This window comes from Dinoponera quadriceps, unplaced genomic scaffold, assembly GCF_001313825.1.
Source record: "Dinoponera quadriceps isolate SergipeBrazil2010 unplaced genomic scaffold, ASM131382v1 scaffold141, whole genome shotgun sequence".
NCBI classification, from domain to species: Eukaryota; Metazoa; Arthropoda; class Insecta; order Hymenoptera; family Formicidae; genus Dinoponera; species Dinoponera quadriceps.
The window spans coordinates 302,206-327,477 of NW_014554256.1; the positions used below are offsets into that span (position 1 = coordinate 302,206).

The following is a 25,272-nucleotide window of genomic DNA, read 5'->3' on the forward strand; positions in this document are numbered from 1 at the left end:
CGGCGATGCGGGAAAGCGCATACTCGTAACTGTATCATCCCGCGGAATTGTTCGCATGCACGTAAAGCTAACGGTCCGTCCGGATGCATCTCTCATTCTCTCTTTCTCTCCCGAAGAGAGACGTTCGGCGCGGAATGCGCATTGGCGCGTGCAGCCTTATTCGAACTGCGGCGTCCGGTATACGCGAGAAACTTTCCGCGGGAATTAAGTCGACGGAGCGGAAATTTAGATCGATCGGCGCTGATCTAACTAGATTGATCACTCGAAGCGGTAAATCGCTGGAATTCCTCACGCCGGAAGGGGGGGGGGGGGGNGGGGGGGGAGAAGCCCGAATGCTTCCTATGCGAGCAGTGGATCGTGTAATCATCAATCGCGGGAGATATGGTGCATGGACGAATGAATCGTGCTTTTAGATAGACAGTTTAATGATTCTTTAACGGATTCGCAGTTGGTCTTGTTCAGGTGCGAGCTGCCGAGCTCAGCGTTCGTCGCAATAACCCGTGTAAGAAGCTCAATGAAAATCCATCGTGTCCGTGCGCTGAGAAAAAAAAAGTGCTACTGTCCGAGTAATATTTACTTAATCTAAATAAAATAGTCACTGCAATACTTTTTGGCAAATATTTACTAGAAATAAAAATATAATTGACTGCATACGATATATGATATTTCCTTCATTTAATTAGACATTTATTTGTACGTGTTAAAACTTCATTTACAAATGAAGGTACTGCTGTATTCAAGTGAATATTTACTACGAGATACTAAAATATACTTAAATTGATAAAAATTTTACCTGATTTAAAACACTGCAAAACAGGTAATTACGTTTGCTGGATTCTAGCGCTTTCTTTTCTGTGTGGCAACACGTTTCGAGCATCCATCATGGACACCCCGATAACGGATCGAGTTAGATCAAGTTTCTGCTAATCAACGCGATCCCCGCTGATGCTACAATAATCCGTAATTTACAACGAAGGTATAAGATGATATTCGATCATTCGGCCGATAACTTTGTCGACTTACTATCATTGTGCCGGCGATCGCGGATAATCAGCGCATAAATCGGGATCATTGGTACACGTACTCCTACTTACCCGTAGTTTTCGAAGGAGCGCCTCAGGGAAGATTGATAGATATCTTATCGGGGTCGCTCCGCGTGCGTATATGTCTTTTAATTAATAAAGAAAGCCGCGCGTGTAACGGAGCCGCGGGTTGCCGACCTCTGGCTCGAAGACGTTCCTGGCGTGCAACATGCGTACCACACATACGTAACGGCATGCACATACGTGCGTGCGTGTTACGTACAAGCCTCTTCATCCGGCAGAATCGTTTTTATACGGCCTGATACGATCTGCGGCGTGTGCTCGCCACTTTCACTCTAGCCTAAGCACCCACACGGCCGTTCGCAATAACGACGTGTTATTAGCTGTTTTTCTACGTTTCCGCGCGTACGTCGATACCTACTTGAGTCGAAATTAAACGATCATCGCTGGAGGCTTCATCTGAGAAAGAGAGAGGGGAAGGGAGGGAGAGGAGAGAGAAGAAATAATTATTCAGAACATCCATGACCAACAGCACCTATCCGTTAACTACGTTCACAGATAGCCGGCATAATAGCTTTAATATGTAGTGGCGCAACACTAATTAGGATTTTGCGCGCATATTCGTGAGAAAAAATATCTAAGAAATAAAGAGTATTTGTTCGGTGTGAATCGGATTTGAATACGCAAAGCAGGTCGAAGCGTGGATATTGGGGTGAATCGAAATCGGCCGAGAGCGGCGGTATTGTTAACCTAACGAACCTAATGAACGCTCGTGGATTAGAAGCTGTTCATAGATGTCCTGTATTGTACGAGGGGGAACTTCATTAGTCCAGATTTCTGTTAGGAAAGCGCTTCGTTAATTCTGCATTTGTGCGCGACCTGCTTCCACCGGCGGACTCGCTAATTGCAATTAGTCGTACAACAAGGGGACGATGATGACGTCGGGTCGTGCCACATGGGGTACCGATTCTCGGCGAATTATCGATGCGCTCGACTACTTCCGTTCGACATTCTCCGCTCGTCGGATTCGAAACTGTCTGTTCATGACGCGTTCGCATTATCCCGCTCGCCATTGTATTCATATTGGCGAGCGGAATTTCACACTTCGACGTGTGCAGCTGAAATTTTAGGATAGCGCACTTTGCGCAATAACAGAATTCGTAATCGGTAAACAAGCGATTTTCGAGGTTTTTTGCATTTAATGTTCTCGCTAGGCCTCGTAAAAAGTATGCACTTTTTCATGTAAAAGTATACTGCACTATGATAAATGTAAATCAATCGATTATGATTACTTGCAAATCATTTCAGTAGTAAAGTAGATTTTTATTATATATTTTTTATTTTCATCTGAATCTATCAAAAGATCTTTAAGTTATCTTAAACGCGTTACCTTTATAATAAGTTTGACGTGCCGAAGGGATGATTTGCCGGAAAATAAATGGATAAATAAATAAGTGGAAAAAATTAATTTCCAAAACCGTGAAGGGTCATCAGAAGTGGAAAAGAATTGTAACGCGACCGGGGTGTTTTTTGTTGTTCGAGCTTTATCTCAAGGATCTGTTATCGATGTCTATCTAAAAATGTCCGTGAGACAAATTTCTGCGAACCGTCTTCGCAATCTTTAGGCTAATTTATCAAATCATGAGATTAAGCAGCCGTTGTCAAGCGTTAATCTTAGTGTTCTTGTGGAACGTGTCGTTGAGCATAAACCGACGGTGGAATTTTTATGAAATCCAATTGTTACAGGGGGGAGAAGAAAAGGCTTCGTGAGACTGCATGAATCCCCCGTGAATTTCATAAACCCGTGCGAATCCTCTAAACCTATATACCTTTCCGTAGTTTTGGAATTTCGCTCACGAAACGGCGCTCATTTCACGCGATGGAACATCATAAGCGGAGCCGGAGGGGGCCCAGGTACAATGGGACGGTAAATACAGCCCTGTCGAACAGGTATTAGGGTGGTGCGCGACTCGCATAATGGAAAAAGAAAGAAGACGAATGTGGCACGTGGGAGTGTAAAGGCCATTAAGTCGAAATTTACAAAGGACACCTCGTCGTCGGCGCGCGTTCTCCGCGTGCGTGCGTGCGTGCGTGCGCATCGTGTACTCTTAAGATACCGCGGCGAGATACCCGGCCCCATATTATGTTCTACTGTGTTTTCGTGAAATAGCATCTTCCATTCAGGTCGATCGGCGATATTCACCGAAGACACCCCGTCGGCAACCGTTTACATATCCTACAACAATATATCAATCAATGGAGCATCAATTCGATCGTGAACCGTCTCCCTCTGTTTCAGACCTCCTCCTCCTTCCCCTCCTCTACGCAAACAGTTATTCGAAAACATGTGGATGAAGATCTCGTTAAAGTGGACACGTCGAGAGCGCCGTTCGATCGATCGTATCGCAAACTTTAATTTCCGTTACTTTCGTCGTCGCAGTGGTTCATGTGTGCCTTCCCCCCCCTTTCTCCCTCGTGTGACCCATTCGCTCTTCCACCGACTCGAATAATTTACGGTATGATTTACGGTATATGCTCGGTTTTGATGAAAAACTCTCGACGAAAATGCAACCGCAATTAAAGCGAAGCGCGCATAAATTACGCAATTGATACGTATCGCATCGGATGCATGCGACTGCGCTTCCCCGATGAAAAAAGGAAAAAAAAACAGAAGAGAAATATACGTTAATTAATTCCGCGCGCTCATTGCGCTCGTTAAGCACCGCGGAAAGGTAATTGGCCGGCTTAAACGGGCCTTGTGATACAACACAGGAACCTTAAGTCCCGCAATACTTCGTTACTTAATGCGTTCCGTGAAAGCCGCGATTCTTAACGTCTGCAGGAAACGTACCAATGATTCATTCACACGCCGTAATAAAGTCGCCTAAGGAGAAGTCGTTCTCCGCGGTAATTAAACTTAATCGTCGCGTCGTAAGTCGGAATAATGTTACACTACGCCCCTCGAATTCTGCCTCGCGCGTTCGTTCTCGAAAAAGTTCGGAGAGGCAGAAAAAAGACAAGAAGGAAAAAAAGAGAAAAGGAAAGGTCACTGGAAGTTGCGAGTCGCGAGATCGCTATTTATAGGTTATCTGCTCTGCTGCTCGATCGATCGTGATTTCCAAGGAAGGATACAATACCCGGCAATTAAACGAGAACCGGAAAAGACACGAGGTTGGCGCCCTTCACCTCGTGCGCACGCGCTTGCGCGCGTTGCTTATTCAACTTTTGCGCGTTCCCCGTGAGAGAGGGAGAGAGAGAGAGAGAGAGAGAGAACCGTCAGTCGGCGCGAGGAAAAATGTACGGTTCGCCATTCAGAACTTGTTCCGCGTATAATCCGCATGTCGGGTCTGTTTGTATTAAGCGATTACGGTAGCGGCGCGTCGTGAAATTAACAAGTTATTAACACAACGCCTGCCGACCGACCGACCGGTCGTCGGCTTTCGCGCGAGCGAGGAATCGCCGCGTTTACGCTCATGTTCGACGCGTAAATCACGCCGCACTGACGCGCGACGATGTAAGCAAATTCCTCTTTCAGTGCGCAGACTTGCTTTTAGAGTACCTGTAATAAGAGTGTAAACATTGTACTTCTGACTGGCTCTGCCATGTTTGGGTCAGCTTCCGATTGAGATATGTCAAAGGTTGCTTTCCACACTCAAAAAAGAAATAGTCTCGCAGTCATAGCGGAATTTAACTCAAACATGGTGGCCACAGATGTCTGTACTCTCATTCCAGGTACTCTCATTCCACTTGACTCTTACGTCACGCATTCGACGCGTAACGAAAAATAAAATCAACAGAACGGCCGTTTTCTGCTTGCGATTAGAATCTAAGGGAAAACTGCTTCTCAGAAGGTAATATTTTTCATTTAGCTCGTTAGATATGTGCATTACCGTCTCGGATTGAATCAACTCGGGGCATAAAGTTCGTGTAAAACAATTATCCCTTCCTTCTCTGGTCGATTACCGTAACAAGTATTTCCCAGCGCATCCAACAGGGAATTCGTTGTCTCCCCGTTGCGAAGAATGCGGAGATTACGAAGCCGGTAATAAACGAGTCGTTGTGTATACATTACGCGAGGATTGCCGCGATTCTCGACGCACGATAACCGATAATAGACGTCGCTAAGTGGGACGCAGCTTCTTGCATGGAATAATCAAGTCGGGTGCCGTGTTATCGCCGCACGCGAGGAGGGAGTCTTGTGCTGTTGTTGCGCCTCGCAGCGATCAATATTTTAATTTATTCGACTGTATATCTTCTTCGCGTTTAACACTTCCATAGCTGCATTTACTGATATTCACTGCCAGTATTGAAAATCTATAACACGTGACATCTATAATACGTCACATGAACTGTAGATTTTTAATAGCCAGCAGTTTTCCACTGGCTAAGATCAGTGAAGTATAAAACGAAAGAGCTAAGTAGAAGTGTTTCCGTGAAAAAAACAATAAATAATTCACTGATTACTATCAATGAAATATTGTCTTAATGATTCAATTAGTGACACTTTCACATAGATCCCATCTGAGAGAATAACTTGCGCATGTATGGAGCACAACGAGATTCGGTTTCAGCGACTGCTGAAAAAGCAATAACGCCGCCGACCTTCCGCGAGACGCTCGGCAAATAGGCCATCCTCGTGCTTGTTTACCGGATATTTAAACCGTCTCTTAATTAGGGAGGATAAAGTAGACTTATTGGGGTCAATTCCAGCCGCAAATTTCACCGACGGCGGTCAGATTGACAAGTGGACGAGCGTTTTGGCCTTGTACGGCGGCGTTACTCCCGCGCCTTAATTAACGTTGAAGTGCAATTAGAAAGGACTTCAGGGCGAAGTAAAAGTCACCACGCGGCCGGATCGATCGTATCGATGTGTAATTATGCGCGCAGCATCCGATAAGGTAATAAAGGCCCCCATCGTTCCGCATTGATATCGAGATTAATTAAGGATATTATCGAGGACAGTGCTGATTGAGCGTTATTTTATCGCTCACATCGGAATAAAAAAGGCATTCACATCTAATATATTTAATCCGTAATCCGTTGTATATAATCGCAGATGCACAATTGTAACGCAGTGTACATCTAATTGCTAGATACATACCCACGCGTCGTGGCATAAGATAGTAAAAAAATGTTCCAGTCCTCCTGTTCGTCGACAGGGCACGCAAGATAAATATTTAGAGACTGCAGGATACGTCGTCACACTTCTGGCAAACATTTGGCCACGGGAAACCAAAGTACCGACAATGTTATCAGCGAGACGTTAAGTCATCGTAGAAACGAAGTATCCTCGAACTTTTGCGTAATGTTTCTTTCGTGAGATAAATTCAAGTTCTCTTTCTCTCTCTCTCTCTCTCTCCCTCTCTCTCTCTCTCTTTCTTTCTTTTCCTTTTATCTTCGTCCAATCGCTCGCGAATAATTGCGGAACGCGTGCCGAGTTTCTGTACTTTCGCGTAAAAATGAAGCTAGCGAGATAGATCGCGCTACGTCGGACAAATCGTCGGAAAAAAACGTAGAAGATGCGTTACGTAAGATGCCGAGCAATTTCGTGCGAAGTTGTTCTCGAGAGAAGAATCAGCGGGAAACTTTGCATGCGAATGTATCAGTGTGTTCTACCTAACACGTAGTATTAACGACGGGAAGTGTTATCTAATTCGCACAAAATAGCTTTCTAGCGCGCCGCCTGGTTTTTTATCGCCTCTTATCGACACGATATCTCGCATACCAATTCGATGGTCCGCGGAGGCCGACAAAACAGCCGCGAGATAAATTTTCGGTCCTCTCGACGAGAAAAAAAAGCGAAACTTAAGACAATTTTCGGCGTATACATACATATATACATATATATATGTGTGTGTGTGTGTATATGTATAATTAAGGGGTAATTTTTCCGTGAGTCACCGTGCGACACTCGAGAATTTACAGGGAGAGATTAGAATCGCCATTAAAAAGAGATTTCGTCTACGCCGCCGTGACGTCTTAATAGCGATGGATCGCTCGGCAATTCATTGCGCAATCTGGATTCGGATGAGTATGCAAGTCCCGCCGGCAACGTTCCGCTCTAACGGCTGAGTCACTTGAAGCATTTTCGAACTCTTAGAAGAGCTGCGTTAAGGTCGTTATGCGGCCGGCGTGAGCTTGCATACGGCTTCACCTTCGGCGAGATTGCGCTCGTTGCGATCCGTTCGAACTGAAATAGCGGAGTAAAATAATGGAGTGAAATAATACGAAACGCGCGGTATCCCCCCCTCTCTCTCTCTCTCTCTTTCTTTCGAGCTCTACACTTTCTTAATGTTAATTATAAACCTCTACAAGAAATATGCGATGTAGCGATAATTAATTCTTTATTTATACAAGAGATTGATGAAACGAAACTTCTGCGGATTTGAATTTACAAGGCGGAGATCCGCAGAGATAAACGGTGACATTGCGGACTGATGTCGTTTTCTAATGAGTACACGTATGCGCTTTCGCCTAATTACCTCGCGAGCGATCGACCCGTGCAAATTACCCGCGGTTTCGCCTTAATCCGCCAACCGTGAAATGTCAAGACAGATTATAGTTGTCGCGCGCTCTCGCGGGAATATCAGGTCGCGTTATTTTCAACCGCGCGCGCGCGCGCGTCCCCGCATTTTCGTTCGTGATGCTTTTGCATCGTGAAACCGCCCTCGTTCGAAGCGGCAGGTTTTTGCAAGGTATAATTAATTCACTTTTAGATTCACCGGCAATAAATCAATCACCGGCGCGGGCTGTCGCACTTCTTACCTCGATGGCTGATAAGCCGATCGCAGTTAATAACACATAGTTGCCTCTCGCTTCTCCGAATTTTTCGCACAAATCGGGATAACCGTAAACGATGATCGCGAGAGATCGAGTGGTTCGGTACACGCACATACACACACACACACACACACGGGCGATTCGCGTAGACAATTCCACGTGTGACATTTCAAAACACGTACGTGTCTTCATCACGCGTATGCTCAGCGAGATAGGAATAACCGTATAGTCATTGTGGAATGTTCAACAAGACGAGAGTGACGATTGCGTCACAGCGTAACACACGTACTTGTATCGCACTTATTTCCGCGCGGCGGAAGATCACGCGTGTATGTGTGTGTGAGAAAATCATACTTCGATTTCATCAAAGTTTCTTTTTCTCGTTCCATCATTATTTCACCACGGATGTTACACATAATCGCGAGCGCGTTGAGGTGACTCAACGGGCTTCGTCATTCGCTTTGCGAAGGAGGATACCAACGCGCAATAATGGGAATATATCTTTCCTCGTGCGCGATCTGTTCTGCAGTAGAGGAAGAATTAACCGTAGGAGTTAAAATCTAGCTATGGCGGCTGAGATGCACTGGAAAAAAGGATTTGGCAATAAATACTAAAATTTCGTACAGAGTATTTGTCGACCAAATATTTGATTGCTGCAATGAAATAATTTAGTTCCGTATATTGCATATGTACTGTAGTTCTGTATATCGTATATTTAGTAAAAGGAACTAAATTATTTGGTCGCGGTAATCAAACATTTCGGCGAATATTATTCACCAAATTCTAACACATTTTACCAAATCCTTTTATCGGTGTCGAGACGGCGAAAATATTTGTTTTCCGTGCAGCTAATAAATTTAACTGCGGTAGCAATAACATTAGCTGTCCTTAGTTTAGCTCGTACGACTAATTCTCTCTCTGCGTATACGAGCGAGTGACGGTGGCGCGAAATTAAATATTAATCTTGCGGTGTAACGCAAGCGGGAGGAAGAGAGAAAGAGAGAGCGACATTTAACGGTTTCATTCGATACGCCTGTTTCCGATTTTACGATTCGCCCGGTAAATTAATCGTTACGCGCTTTCGCGTTACGTTCACAGTCCGTCGCAAGGTCGAGTCGCACCCGATGTCGAAATGAATAGTTGCAAACAAGAGCTCTGAAAAAGAAAAAATAATGTCACCGGCTTCTATTCTCACAGTGTCACGACCCAAATATAGGCATGCCGTCATATCGCTCGAACTTCGAAGCTGTTATTACACCCGTTTCCGTGTACGCATGCTTCGGTATAATTGTGAATCAGCGTATGCCTGGGCTATCGGTGCCGATAAAGACGATCGTCTGGCGACAAAAATGATCGTTAGGTGTCAAAGTGTTACTTCGACGGCGCGACCTATTGTTAGTAGGCGTTGGGTAACACTTGATTTCACTCGCGTGAATCATCGGTTCTCGATTCGTCGCTCCGATTCTCCTCAGATGTCACTCCGTCTCATCCGACAACCGGCATTTTCTCGAAGCAGTGCGAAATAATATCTCCCAAGGAAATGCTTGACTGTTCGTTCGACTCCTCGGCGGAACGTTAACGCGAGAGCGGAATTTTGATCGAAATTACTTTGCGCGAGACACGTTTCCGTTTCACAAGAATTCCACGCGTGACGACTCGATTACGTTGCGCGTGTTATTACATCATGTCTGTGATCGTTGCGAAATCTCGTTCTCGTAGAGAGGCGAGAATGGTGACTGAGCGATGTATAAATTCGCAGTGTGAATTCCGCGCTCAGTCACCGCAAGAGAGCCGACTCTTGCTTTTGATACTCGTTCACGTACGCGCGTACGACGATACGACGACGGATTAATGTTTGCCCCAGCTATCAGTGTCAACAGAACCGGCTGGCACTTTCCAGCCGCTGGCAGGAGGAGCGTCGATAATAATACGGCTCCGATTTCACCTGGTCCGCTAGTCTTGCAGATCCTCACGGCTCTTTCGGTGCGTTCACCGTATTTCCGGTGCAATTCCGCGCTTCCTGCCGGCAACAATGCCCTTTCGAATAGTATCGGCATCTTCCCCACCGCGCACATGTGTTTGACTATTGATTTCTAAAATGTTCCGAGCCAATCGAATAATCACATCGAAGCCAAATATCGAAATATCTCAGCGGAATTTCATCGAGGAATTTTTGCAAGGTCACATTTCGTTAGAAATTCATCGCAGCCAGAGACGAAACTAGGAAATAAAACGTTAAATATAATTTTTTCTAATTTTAACTTGGATCTCATATGGAATACATTTTCGTATAATATATTTGACGTTATTTGAAAGCTAATTTACACTTATTTCTCTTTAATTTCCTGTGCTAATTTAATTTTGCCGACGTTGAAACGAGCTCTGTTTGTCTCTTCGTCGAATTCAATTTGATTCGCTCGGTTCATTGATGCAGCCTTGGATCGACAGTGTCCTATATTGTCCGAATATGCCTCCTGGTCAAAAACCCGACCCCATTTTAGCGCAATCGCCGTATTTCCGGTGCGATCCCGCGCTTCCTGCCGCATTGACGGCTCCACGACTAAGAGACCGCTCTTTAATTACCGTTCCAACCGTAATATCGGCGCCGTCGATATTTTTTTTTTTCAGACGATGATTCCCGACTCGTGACATCATCGTTCACAGTAATCAAAATTCATCGCCAACCTTCCACAAAATATTCAAGGCTGTCGTCCCGCGTTACCATCTTCCGCGTTACAAGCACAAAATCGCGCCTGCTCTCTCTTTTTATCACAACGCTCATTATTATTCTTCTCTAATTCGTGGAACGAACACGAAGTGAAAGATTCAGAAATAACGACACCGAGACGTAACAAGAGAGAGAAATAGAGAGAAAGAGAAAGAAAGTAAGATCACTGTCAAGAATTGTAAATCTTTCCGAGCAGGGCAAGGCGAGTTCTTGAAGATCTTAACATTCGCTTTACTTCGCACGGACTCCCGCTGGCATCAAATTTGAGGCGCAGCTTATCGTCACGTACGTGTCACTTAAAAACATTCCGCAAGAAGTATCTCCTTAACAACATGCACTTTAGGTTAAAAGGCTCGGGTTAAGTTCCACGTATCCTACCAGTTTTATGCGTGCGATCGCGTATCCTTCGCGCCAAGCACGATAATCCAGCCGTTTAATCGCGTTTTATCGTCCAGTGTACTTTATGCAATGTGTATCAATCTCTCTCGGACATTACTGCTTCGAGCTAAACCGCAAATTCCGTTCGGTTAAAAAATTTAGATCGAGGGAGAATTATAACTAGACGTCTAATCGTCATTAGATATCTGCGATATAATATATATTCCTTATATAATAGAGAAAATATATTTCTTACAATAAATATACAAACCATCTTTTACATGCGCATAAAAATGACAGTTGAATCGCAACGGTTCCCTACCGCCTTCGATCTGCGATCATCGATTACTCGTCGCTTCCTTTACGCTCAAATGCAATAAATTCTATTCCTACGCCCATGTATGGCCGCACACGTATACGTGTACTTTAGCTTCTGCCATATAAACGTACCGGCCGACATAATACATATGCGATACGTGATAAGAGTCCTGTCAGTGGTCTTCGACTGGCAGCTGAATCAGTTGGGTGTCACCGTTCGCTCGCGATTCACCGTCGAGTGTACGGCCGCGTTCGGTGCAAAGATCGAGAATGAAAATCACCTCTACGGTCGGGAGGACGAGATAACAGGATAATTCCGTGCAGGAGAGCATCGACGATGGAGCGCAATTATCATCGGTACTTTGGTAAATACGCGGGACGAAAAAGTCACGTCGTTCAAATAAACGGTTGCTGCGCACCGGCCGCGCATATTTTTTCGTTATGTAATTAGTTTACGTAATGGATCGTTCCCAGTTGTTAGGAGCAATTAGGTCCGCACGGTGTCTAATCGCAATGTAATGTGTGCATGGTGTTAGACATAATTCTATAATAACCACACCTGCGTCTTATCTGCGGTGATAAGACAAGCCGAGTCAAGACTTTGATCCGCGAAATAACATTCTCTAATAGTCCACTTTAGAGTACCGCCCGAGTTCACATTGCATCACACGCAAGCTCTGAACATCATAATTGTTTCCTGAATGTCCCGAGAAGAAGTAGAAAAAGTCTCCGTGCACTTAAAGTTGATTAAAATTTATGAAATTGAACATGTTCAATCATTCCATCGCTGTTGTTACGTGACACTCTTGAAATATAAATTGAAAATGTCGGGTCACATCTCGCTCGGAGATAATCGACGAGACGGTGGGAGGGAACGAGGAAGACCCGGGGAAATATTATCTCACCGTCGAGACCGATCCGATTCCCACGGGGTTAAGCAGTGTCATCTCGTTCGTGATGTGTCGCTACCGATGCGCTACACGTTGTATCTCGCCATTGTGAGCCGCGGCTCGTGCGAAAAGTACTTAACGCAAGCAGACGGAGCACAGCGGCGCGGGCGTCACGCTCGAGGAATTCGCGCCAAGTACGTGTGTTACAGTCGCGTTACACGCTGCCGTAACACCAGGCCGCCTTAGAGAACACTCCGCGCACACCGGCCGGCTAAGTACTCTAATCAAATCCGCCGCGATGTTATTGCTCGTCACTTGCCCTCCCATACGGCTTCCTCCGGCCGCTCTCGTCGCAGCACCATCCTCCGCAGCTACGCTACATATCGCTCGGCATCATGAGTCCTCGTAAATTCCGCGCGTCATAAATCATCGTTCACGTATCGTTGCGGATCTCTCTCCAAGGGTCTGACCGTGAACCGACGGTGAGCAGCCGATCCGTGAGGGTATCGAGTCTCTTCGGGAACGTCATCGGTGGGTCCCCGGGCACGACCGGGCCTTTCGGTATCGGACCGCTACCATTATAGACGGCCGGTATCGTAAATCCTCCGCGTCATTGACCCGGGGAATCATAAATCGCTGATACTGTAGATACTCCCGGTCACCGATTACGTGCTGCTATAAATCAAATTGATATTACAGATAGGGTGGGCCGAGGTATCTTAAAGTAAGCCTGACGTGCTTTCTCGGTCGTAATTTTTCACGATGTACGAGGCCTAACGATAAAGTTCGCGAACTCGTCACGGTATAATATTGCCACCTGACCTAATTTAACGTTATTGCTGATTATCATTGTGATGCCCCCTTCTAATGTTCTCTTTATCCTTGGGAATAACAAAAACATGCCTGATTCAGTCAGATGACTTTTTTTATTCCCAAGATAAACTTGGAAAGGAATTTAAAAGCATTTGAATGACATCGATAATATTAAGAATAACACGATGGCAGTTCCGAAGGTCACTTTCCAAAAACAGTTTCCAACACTGTTTTGGAAAGTGGACAAGGCGCTGACATCGGTGTACAAGGGGATTATTTTGAAATGACCATGATGAGTTCGCGACAACTTTATTGCCAGACTTTTATTTGTAGTACTAGGAAATTCGGAAAATTGTGAGAATACTTCCCGGCACCGGCGGTCTTTCGCGATACTTTCGCGGCTTGATGCGTCACTACGCGTGAAAGCGCGTCGCTCAAAACGCGACGCGTCGCGAGGATGTCGCGCTTAATCCACTTTCGAAACGAGCTATAGGCGGCGGGCGTGCGACGAACGTACGGGCGTGACATGCCACCGCGAGCGGACCAGACGTGACATTTAAAAACCTGCGCATGCAAACGAATTCCGCCGGCTCGTGAAAGCGTGTCCCTTAATACGCGACTCGCGTCCTTGTTACTCCAAAACGCGAATAAGTTTCGCGTCGCGGGGAGGGAGACACCGACACGCTTGTGATTTTTCAATGGCGAGGACTTTCCACTCGACTTCTGTACCCCTGTGGCGACTTGCATCGCACACTTTTCAAGATCGATTCTCGAGTATAGACATATCCGCAAATTCTGAAAACTTACACTCATAGAAAATTATAATTATTTTCAGCCCTAAACCATTTTTTTACTTTAACCATCAGGATAGTATCGGGAAATTGTTCTAATAAGTGTTACTATAGCGTCAGTGATAATAACCTCACGTGCATATTGCTACTACTATGAGATACAATTGGTGCCGAAAATAACTGTAATTATCTATCAGCGTAGTCTTCCAGATCTGAACACTCCTGGACATTTCCGTTAGCGTTTCATAATGATGAAAATTCTAAAGGGAGAGTAGAAAAGTCGTGGGTAAACAAAAAACTAGTAACTCGTTCGACAAATTGACAGCTTCGAGCTGTGGCGTGCGACGGTCCAACGTTGAGCCGCGTGGAAACGGAACTACGAGCGCCTCGCACGTGCAGGCGCACATTAACTATCGTCCTGCACGTGCAGCCGCCTGCACGCAGCTGCCATAATTGACACTTCAAAGTTGCGCGTGCTTTTTTTCGAGTGTCGTTCCCTTTCTTTCGCGCCCGGCCGACGAATCGCATTCGCGTTCACGTTCGCGCGTCCTTTTAGAGGCTGGGAAAAAATTTACGACAGCGACTATATGGTGCCGGCCGGTGACAATAAGCGAGGACAATAATCCCGCCGAGTCACGAGTGCCCCGCAAGAAACGAGTCGCCGCCTCGAGCAGAGCACGGTCATCGTTTGTGCACTTGCTCTTATTATCGGGTTGTCGCGCGTGAGATGTGGGCTTCGCGTCCCGCGCTGAGAGAAATCCCGCTAAAATTATAGTAATTTTCGGCCGCATCTATATCTTCTTCTGGTTTTAACTCAAAAAATAGTAATACGTATGTAAGGTTATTACCGCTAACACTGTAATAACGAAATATGCTCGTTCTCCACTAATAATAACCCCCGTTGAAAAAAAGAAAAAACCAGGTAAGAATCCATATAGGAAATCCATATGAAATCCCATGGTTGCCTCTGGGGATTTGCGTCACACTCGGGTCCTAAGTAACCCTATGTGGATTTCTATATGAATTTTCACACACCATGTGGATTCTGTGGTCCTGTATGGATTTTTAATAATTCCATATGGATTCACGTGAGTCCCGTTGGATCTCCGTAGTGGGAATCCACCTGGAAATGTTCAACAGGATTCAAAAAATTCGTCTCACCGGAACGTGACAGTTGTCTTGTTCGAAAATACAATATTTATGAGCACCGTCATCGCAAAGAAGTTAATTCGCGGCCATATCCATCCCCGTCGGAATTTATCGCCTCGTCTTCCGAGAAGCCGTAATTTTTCTTCTCCTTTCTTTTTTTCCCCCTTAGCGCAGTCAATATTTGCCCAGGCGTTTTCGATCAATTTAATCCTCCGGTAATCTCGTAAATTCGGATTAGAGCCGTCGCGAATACTTTCACGTCCCCGGTATCGGCCTTCGGATATTGACTTTGGTGTGTACAGCTTTCGACTCTTCCCTCGCTTATCTTCCTTCTGCGCAAATACTGCTACTCGTAAAAGTTATCACAGCTCGTTCATCCTTCCAAGAAGGATGCTCGTTGGCCGTTTCTCTCGCGCGAAGAGTGTCGAGGTTTGCTCCCACGTCCTAAACGTCGTACAATGTCCACTCTTGTATGGCAATCCTATCGCATGCTCTCGTGTGATACGCCTTATCGCTTTCCCGCGTAGATATCAAAGAGAAAAGAAACGAGATAAAACGGACAGCTCTTCTAAACTTTCTTAACTGTAGTTATCTAAAATGATGAAACGCTCTTAAAAGTGTTAAGTGTTAAGTAAATGCAGTTGTTAATAAAATTCGTTCTAAATACAAAATTTCAAGGGAGCAAATATATACACACACGCAATACGACATTACTTTTATTCGTAAAATATTATGCTTATCTTGTATTATCAAATATTGCTCTTTGTATTTTCAAATGTTACCACATATATTTATCTATTATTAAATTAGATATTATTATTATTATCATGTGAGCGCATACACACGTACACACACAATAAAAAGAATTCCAATACGCATTTTAATCAAGCGAGGTCGAATTCCATCGGGAGAGATAACTCGGCGATTCTTTATCGACTAGAGCTATTCGATAAGTCACGATGAATTGACGGCGCAATATTGCAACGGCGGAACGTCGCTGCGTTATATTTCAAGATAATAAAAGGTCATCAGTTACAGAAGCTACTCGCGGATACGAGTCTTTTGCTTTCAATTAAACTACCATCCGGCCAGTAAATCATTGTCCGATGGTTATTACAATGAAATGCCTGTTCTCGTGCGAATCGGAATGTGGAATCGATCGAAGAGACGACGGTATCGACGTAACTTCGCGAAAAGGTCGCTTGCAACGCGTCGATAAAATTCGTGACCATTCCGCGAACACAATATACTACCCACAAACGGGTTCTCAGGGTCTCGGCAATTATTTGCAATTAAAAGTATTCGTCGGCTCTAAATCAACGCTGCGTCGCGACGATTCGTCCTCTTTAACTCTTCATTTGCATCCTCGCAGCGTCCCCGCGTAAACGTTCGCCTAGCTAGGACTCGTATTTTTAGAGATTTGTTGACTTCTACGTTTTAAAGGAAGACTTGATATATTGCTTCGCCCGCAGTTTGTTTTGCACATTTTATTTAACCTTCTTGAACAGTTAACTTGGATTGCTCGCGATAGTATACACAAACATAACAGTCTTAACGTTTGCTAAACAAAGGTTACCGGGATTCTTCGATCACACGTATCGTGTCTACATAATTGTGTTTTATGATTGTGAGTTATTCAACGAAGCCGTAAAAATATATTAAATATGAGTTCTTGTTTTATATCTGATTTTATGTCTCACATTACAAACTTACTCTTTTCAAATAATAATTGGAATATCATTGTCATTTCCTCGAACGCAAATGACTGGAAAAATCCTAATTGCTATTGCGTCGCCGGATGATTCAAGCTATCATGTCGGTCTCTGTGCCAGCAGAAATTCCGGTCTAATTCGAGAAATCCTTGACTCGAGTTCCCAGAAGCGCGGCTTCCCGGAGCTACCCGGAAAGCTAGCCTTCGCATCTTGAATTCGTTATTTGTCGTCAATTAACCTCGACGTCTATTTACATCCCATGTGGCCCACGCGAACACCACCATGGTGCTCATGAGAAAGGGGGAGAAAAGAGAAAATATTTTCAAGCACGTGCTCGCCAGAAAGGAAACGCGCACGCCAGTCGCGCGCGCGCGAGTCTTCATCTGGCGAACATTTACGGTTGCGTTTCCGCTTCGCACATCCTGTGTTTACATTAACACGTACACGCTAACAGGACTTTCCAAAAGCGGACACACTTTCGGTTGCAGGGGCGCAGTATGTGCCCGGCGCCGGGCCAAGCGCCGCACCCCAAGGAAGGATCCGTAGCTTCGACTTCGAATATCCACCATCGAGAGCCGACAGATACAGGGGCGGCCCGCAGATACAAAAGAGAATGACTCAGAGGGAGGACGTTCTCAAGTTCGAGCAGGGCCGCATCAAGGCCCTGCAGGAGGAACGTCTGCACATCCAGAAGAAGACGTTCACCAAATGGATCAACTCGTTTCTGTTGAAGGTAAACACCGGGGTGATGTGTTTGTGCGCGTGCATGCCGTGTGTATAATAAAATTAACTCTGTGTATTTGCTCGTCGTTTGAAGCCGCACCGATCGAAGATAGCTGAACGAATCCGCCCGGAATATTAACAACGAATTTACAGCGCGTCCTTTTCATAGATTCACGCTGCCAAAAGTAGATTCATTGTTGCTCATATTTTCAAAGCGATTATTCAATCTGTTACTAACTTTCGATTAGCTTCGACTAACTTTCGTGTTCTTGGTTGATCCGGAGACGGGAAAGGGACGGGAGTAGATTCTGTTTAATAACCATGATCGAAATCCGATCTGATTTTTTCAGGCGCGCATGGAGGTGGACGATTTGTTCACCGACCTCGCAGATGGCAAAAAGCTGCTGAAGCTGTTGGAGATCATCTCCGGCGAACGATTGGCCAAGCCCAACAACGGACGCATGCGAGTTCACAAAATCGAGAACGTGAACAAGTCCCTGGCGTTCCTCCATACTAAGGTAATACGTGTTCCCAAGAGCACGCCTCGTCTCTCTCTCTCTCTTTCTCTTCTTCTTCTCTTCCTCTTTCTTTCTTGTCTCTCCGTCTCGCTCTTTCGGGGCCTCGAGTGTGTTTCCTCGGGCATTGCTCACTCTCGAAAACCTCTCGAGAACGCACGATCAACCGACGCGTCGTCGGTTGTGTACATTCGGCGCGCGAACAACTTTGTTCGCCGAGGGATAAATAAACGATCCCGAAAAGCTGCCCGCGAGCGAAGTCGAGTACCCGATAAATTAGCGGGGCAACAAGCGAGCCCGTTAAGTCTCGCTCGTAACTTTTCCGCCGGATTATAGGTCGCTGCGACATCGCGCGTTTCTTTCCGTTGCAACGGCTGTTGCGGTCTAACAAGGAAACATATCGAAATGTCCCTCATCAATTTTCATGAGCTTCAGATATATTGTATGGAGCAGCTAAAAGAGAATTTTATTTTTTTTATGCGCGCTTTCTCGCGCACTTAAACGTTGAGAAACAGTCCCTCGGAGGAAATTCGTTAAAATTAATCGTGAGCGGAATATCTTTGAAATTGTGAGATACACGAGAAGATGTTTCAAACAAAAGCTTTGTGCTATCAGATGCTCTTTATGGCTCTGTATTTTTCAACACGCTCTCTCCTCCTTCAATTGACATTTTTCATTAATTTCATCGAATTGTATGCGGAACATTTCCAATATATCTCTTCGCAAGTAATCACACACGACCGCTTGGATCGAGAGAGACAACGTTTAAATCACCGATACGCTTATGGTCGAAAGAAACAATAGATATTAGCATCCAATTAATCATGATAATAGTCCGAATAAGATTCGTCATTGATGTTTATGATCGTGCGTGCCATAGCCGGGCATATCATTCGCATGGTCGAGTCCTACACACGCATCCGCTATTTTCTCTCTTTCTCTCTTCCGCTTGTGGTTCACCGTATGAACGCACAAGCGGGAACACGCACGATCTATCAACGTGAGACCGAGTCTAAAGGCTAGATTGACAGATTGGAGCCCAGCGGAGGCGGTCATCGCGGGGTTAGCCGCGAGGCGCTTGAGAAAGATGACGTGCGTCGCGTCACTTCCGGTAATACGAGAATCGGGGCCGTGTGTGATTTCTGTTGGTCTCTTTGGGCCGGTGGGGACCCGCCGACGCGCGCTGGTCGATGCCTCCGCTTCTCTCTCTCTCTCTCACACACACACGAACTCGTGAAGCTCCTCTCTCTCGTCTCCGGCCCCTTCCGCATATCTCCTTCTCACACGTATGCGCCGCACGTAGTGAAACTATTATGTCATGAGCCCACGGAGTATAGAGGCCATTCACGGAGAGGAGTTTACACCCGACCGAGCTTCATCGAGCCGCGGCGACCGTCACCGCGAGCGGGCCGCGAGCGCGCAGCGTTTTTCGAGAATGCGGAATGCATTAGACAAGCGGCGCGCGAATGGCGTGTACACCTGTACACCGTAGCCGGGACATTCGTTTCGCGGAGTGGCTTGATTCGAGATTATCCTTGGATTTTCAAGCGAGAGATAAGGCAGAGTCGGCACCGATAACGGTTCGCCGCCTCTTAGCGGCGAAATAATTGCCCGCGCGCGCCTCGCCGCGCGAACAATATCGCGGCGTGCAATTTAGCGGGGAAATTTGCGGCCGCTGTTGCCGTAAAGTGAAGCAGAACGAACGGGTTACGCGATGCCGCGCTCCACGGACGATGCAACACGGCCGCGCGTCGCGTGTGCGGCGCGTGCATTTTACGGGGTGATTAGGGGGAACATTTATAGGCGTCGTTTATCATACTAATTTCAGGAAGATCCGTTCGGGCAGCGATACAAAGAGAGGAAAAAAAATATCGCCTGAACGGCGATACAGAAACGGACATGGACACGCAGATCGGCTTCCTGCGGACGCAAAAGTCCCGAGATTCCGATCGCAACAGTGCGTGATATCAACCTTAAGGCGTTACGCGGAAATATATCTCAGGCGGAAAATAATTGTGATTCGCTAATCGTGAGCGAACGGTTAATACTTTTTACCGGACGAACGTGTGTTTTATCCGCGGTATCGCATGGTTAATACCGACGGTAATCGTTGGCCATCCTTATGAAGTCGTGCGTTAAATCGTCGCGCGCGTGCATCAACCGTGCGATAAGAAAAAGAATTCACATTGTAGTCCGCGTCGTGTGTGAATCCGAGCGTGTAACCTCGTTGCCCGCTCGAAACAGATTTTCATTTTCCAAGAGCGCTCAAAATGACTTGCGAGAACAAGCATGTGGTTTGGAAAATCAGAGATCCACGACATCGTTCGTCTTCGCAAAAACGCACTGAGAGAAAAGCGTTTGATATTTTTAATTGCACGGTGAAATTATTACAGTTGCGGGAATGATTTTTGCAGTTAATTTTACTGTACACGGTAAGAAATAATATTTTGTACTTGTGTTAAAATCGGCCCTTGTTGAAATTTTTGCATTGAATTTTTCACATGCCCGTGTGTTAATTTAATATTGTGCTTATTATTTCAATGTCATGTGTCACGCGGGGCGATTTAATAGCTCGTTAAATTACTCGAATCGGTGCGACAAAAAGTGACACGCTCGCAGCGGCTTGATATATCTTCTAAAATTACACACAAAAGGGCATGGGAATCGTGCGTGCGATTTTTCGGCCCGCGAGAAGCGCAGCGAAGGTTTAATTCGCGCGCTCCTACCGCCGATCGTAACGTCACGAGCCGAAGAGATGCCACCTCCTCGAATTATTTGCATGAGCTATTCGCATAATTTCGGTGGGCGGAATGTGACTGCATCTGCAAGCAGCGATCCATGGCGTTTGGTAAATAATGCATGACGGCTTACCGCCTCGTGTTTTAACGTCTCGAAGAGACCGTCGTGCCCGAAAAAGACTGCTTTGGAGAGACGGCGCCGTTTTTGCGACGGGAGGCTTCTTGCGCGAGTCGATCGCGCCGGCAACGGTATATCTCTCGAGACGCCGCTTGCGAAAGACGATTTTCACCGGTTCTCGTTTCCCTCTGTTTGGAGAACACGGGAAAAGCCGCATTTGGCTGACGGTAAGTACGTACGAAGCTCGCTCGCCTCTGCCTTAACCGTCTTGGTCTGCGCCGTAACAGCCTTCCAGCAGCAACAACGAACGTTTCTCTATTCGTTTTAAGCGGCAAAAATTTACGCTTTAATAATTAATCATGGGTTCCAAGTCCACTAGTCGTGGCAGAAACGAGTCGGTAGTGATTTCACAACGAGTCTCTCTCTCTCTCTCTCTCTCTCTCTTCGTGAACTACCCTCATATTTCCCATATATCTCCTCCTCTTCGAGAAAGGCGAAGACGATTCTACGGTCGGTGAAATTAGACAAGCAGCTAGTAACTCGAGACAAACGATCGGTGCCGTGACGTCGAAGCGATCGTATATTCTTCTTAGAGTTGGCCTCCGGCGTGTCCCTTACGAGGAAAGGAAAGGCGTTTATAACCCATTAGAGGCGAAAGGATTAAAGGCCGCGCCGGCCACGCCCGTGCGTACGTCAAATTCGGTTTACGTTCGAGCACCGCGCGAATCGATCACGGCCTTATCGCACGCCTGTCTTTACGGTGACGATCTCACCTCCCACCGTGTCCTCACCTCTCTCGAAAAAGGACACGGGTTATTTCTGGAGGATGATACTACGTCGGCCGTTACGAGCAAACATTCCGCGAGCGTGCGTGTGTATGCGTACACATGTATGCACGCTCGGGAGAATCCTTCCTCGCTTTCGCTTAGGGATGCTTCGGTTTTCCATCGATGATTTATTTTCGATCTGATTTTAGACTTTCGCAGTATGGAGAAGTACTTAATTTGGCTTTCGAATTAGCGCCACGTCTCATTCGTGAATTCGTTTCCGACGTTTTGAGGCATTTCTCATCCTGAAGAAGTAGATTGAAATTAGAGTTTAATATACATTTTTAAGCGAAGGAAACGTTCAAACGTTTCGTTGTTCGGGCGGCGTCGCGAGTAAAACCGAAACGACGATCAGGAAAAAGGAACCGGACTTATAACGGTAAACGTTATAAGACGGTTTCTAAAAATTTCGTACGTTTGACTCTCACTTTTCCTACGGCACGTACATGTAGAAAGCCGAGGAAATTTTCGCGGCGTGACAAATCGTCGGTGATGGCGCGCGTGGAAAGTTATCCGCGGGGAAAAGTCACGATCCGAACTCTCGAGTACTTTCTGACACTCGCGCGGTTTCGTAATAACGACGGTGGTCGACGGGCGAATGTGGCATAGCGATTTAAATAATCGACTCTCGTTTACGGTAGAATTGTGCGTATCATGCTTGTGTGAACATTACCTCGAGTGAATCGAAGTATTCTTTAATAAGGGATATCGCGAGGATAACTATCGATAGAAGCATCAGATGCGCGAAATTTCAAGTATCATAAAAATAATTGCCGCGTCGTGAAGCTCGGAGATATTCCGAGAGGGATTGCCGTCGGGAAGAGATACACTGAGAAAATTTCCACCGGATAAACTGGTGAAATGATATATCCGATTGTTATTTTTATTGTCCGATCAAGTGATGGGTGCCTTTATCCGATGAAATTACCGACGCAGTTACCGATGAAATTGAATCGGAAAATCGGTCGCCCTTTATACATCCGATGTAATTTCCATCGGATAAAGGCACGACTCGATCGGATATATCTGTGTGTTACTTTTTAATTGGATTATCCGATTTCGGAGGATACGCGATCGACACCTGTGACTTTCCGTAATATTTAAACATCACTGTGATGTAGAATACGGAACGGTGCTGAAGAAGCGAATCGAGAAGACGACGGTCAAGAGAACGCGGAACTTGGGAATTCAAGTGAAGTTTCCCAAGCGCGACGACGCAGATCCCGTGTCTCGCTAAGGAACTCTTGCCAGGTACCCACAGGAATCCAACCCCGAAGTAATTAGGGAGGTAGCCGTCGGGCGTTCTGAGAAGAGACGATCTTTCTTTGCGCAGTCGCACGCACACGCAGAAAACCTACGGTGAAGAAGAGATAGATAGATAGATAGATAGATAGAGAGAGAGAGAGAGAGGAGATAACGAAACAGCAGATACCGAAGAAGAAGAAGAGAAGGAAGAATAAGATGAAGATCCGACTGGCCTCCGACTTTTCCTGCTCCTTTTCGGCCAATTTTCGGCGGTTCATAAATCGGAAGGCAGAGCGCGCAGGTGGGTGCGACGGAGAGGAGAACCGTGAGACCGATAAGAGCCGAGCGAGACGAAGAGGAGGAGAAGAAGGAAGAGAACGGAGAAGAGAAGAGCGCAGGGTGGCCGATGGTGGACGAGGAAGGAAGAAGGGCGAGAGGTCAGCGACCGGCAGGCGAAACTTGCTAGACCGTCACGAGGCCTTGCAGATGTGAAATGAAACCAGACGGCGCGCTATAGACAGATGAATGTAACAGAACGGGGCACAAGGTACCTATTTGGACGAAAGATACGAAGAAGGAACGAAACGATTGGTTGACCGTATTGGGAATTCCAGTGATTTTCAGTATCGATGCCTCGCGCGACGGTGTATGTGTGTTTGTGTGTGTGCGGGATGGAGGGGGAGGTATTTTTGTGTGCTTTTTACTTTCTTTTACGTTCTCTTCCTCTTATTAAAATATCATCGATCATCGATTGCCCGGCAATTACGACTTTACGTCATTGTCTTCTTTCCTGCACAGAGGAAAACATTTCTTTGGATTTAATAAAATTTGTTTAATTGAAACGAATTTGTCTTTCGGAATGGAGCAAACAAACGAATGTTTGATTCAACAAACAGGATTTGCTTGGTTTCTCAAGCAATAAATATCTTTACGTCAAATAACTAGTTTCTCTTATATTTTCATCCAAGTATTACAATGGTTATCACAAATAATAAACTAACACGAATAAACTAACACTATATTAGAGAAATATGAAAGAACTTCTTTTTGTGTTTCAGTGGAACAATATTTAATGTACAATGAAATACATTTTTCTTTCATTGGAAATTATTCTTATAAATATAATTTGTACTCTCTTCCGCGGCCTCTCTTGCCTCCGTCTCGATCCCAGATTCCAAATCTCGATTAGTGTCCGTTGGCTGATTTCAGCTTTAGACACGTTACCATAGACAGCAATTTCCTACCAGCCCTCGAGCTTCTTTCCTTCCAACACTACTCTCCTGTTCTGTTGTGTTCTCGTACCTGTGCAGCAGACACGTCGACCTGCGTTGATCTTTGCGTGTTAGACAATGGCGTTTAAAGCTGTTTAGAACCCGACCTCGCCTGAACCGCCGTCCGTTACGTCTTCGCCTTGGCGGGACGTCTCCATCGTAAGGTTGAAAGCTGACGGTCAGAGACGAACGGGACGAACCGCGCGAAAGAAACGAATTTATCGAAGCGAACATCTGGTTACCGATATAATGATTATATAATCGACGTTAATTTAATTAACCACATAGATCTCCTCTACTTGGCAAATTGAGAAGAAGGAACATGAATAACGACGCGTGATTTATTACGTAAGTGATAAATCATACTGAGTACGAAGGTTCGAAAATGATACGCGGAAACTGGATCTTGAAGATGAAAAATACCGAAGAAAAAATACGCGTTATTATCGATAAACGCTATTCGTCGCGACGACAATAATAAGAGAAGAACTCGTTGTTATTCGGCGTGATTTATTGAATTAGTGAGCGGAATTTTAACAACTCGTAGATAACGTTATCTTATGCATGAAATGCGACAATCGAGCTGAGAAGAAGCGTAAACACCGAACTGGAACGAGTCATGAGACGTTTTCAGTCATTCGAGAGCAAGCGCGAGCGGATTTTCGGGAATGATGAATGACATTATTTTTGCATCGAGTTCTTTTTCATTATTTATAAGGATTACGCTGTAATCATTCCGTTTTTACGGAAAATGACCTCTTTCCGACCTAAAAACGGGATCATACTCAGTCGAATGCACGTTTTCACTACTCAAACTAACCGTTTTCGCGGGTCAAAAATAGTGAAATATTCTTGTAAGGGAAGGTTCGCAGGTCGCGACCGACCACCCAGCACTTCTTGACCCTCGCGACTTCTCGCGACGGTCCTTCAGCTGGCGTGAACAAGTCGCGACTCCATAGTCGCGAGAGGCATAGTCGGAGAGCGGTGAGATCGACAGTCCATTATCGCGAACGCGTAGTTATCGCCGATCAGCGCCATATGCCCGGAGAGAATTCGATAGCTCGGAGCCCGTTGCCATTTTATCCGGCAAATTGCGCGTTCGGTCGTATCGGACTCGTCTTAACGCGCGCTACATCGTTCCCACAGGATTGAATCTCGCTTGACTTAAGAGGGACCGAAGTATCACCCGAAACCCGCGATTACGTTAATCCCGCTATGACGGCTTGCTGAATC

The 25,272-nt window shown here is 45.8% G+C and overlaps 1 protein-coding gene across 6 annotated transcripts in view; it reads left to right on the forward strand.

Moving 5' to 3' along the window:
• The window catches only part of LOC106751702 (spectrin beta chain, non-erythrocytic 2), a 62,863-nt gene that overhangs the window by 8,512 nt on the left and 29,079 nt on the right, over positions 1 to 25,272 (forward strand). For 4 of the 6 annotated variants that reach the window (XM_014632729.1, XM_014632765.1, XM_014632746.1 and 1 more), the window contains exons 1-3: positions 11,442 to 11,612; positions 17,091 to 17,335; positions 17,676 to 17,843. In XM_014632729.1, coding sequence (XP_014488215.1) covers positions 11,585 to 11,612; positions 17,091 to 17,335; positions 17,676 to 17,843 — 441 coding nt within the window. In that variant the 5' untranslated portion in view covers positions 11,442 to 11,584. Of the gene's footprint in view, positions 1 to 11,441; positions 11,613 to 17,090; positions 17,336 to 17,675; positions 17,844 to 25,272 lie in introns of those variants that run through there. The other 2 variants (XM_014632772.1, XM_014632738.1) reach the window with 1 other exon arrangement.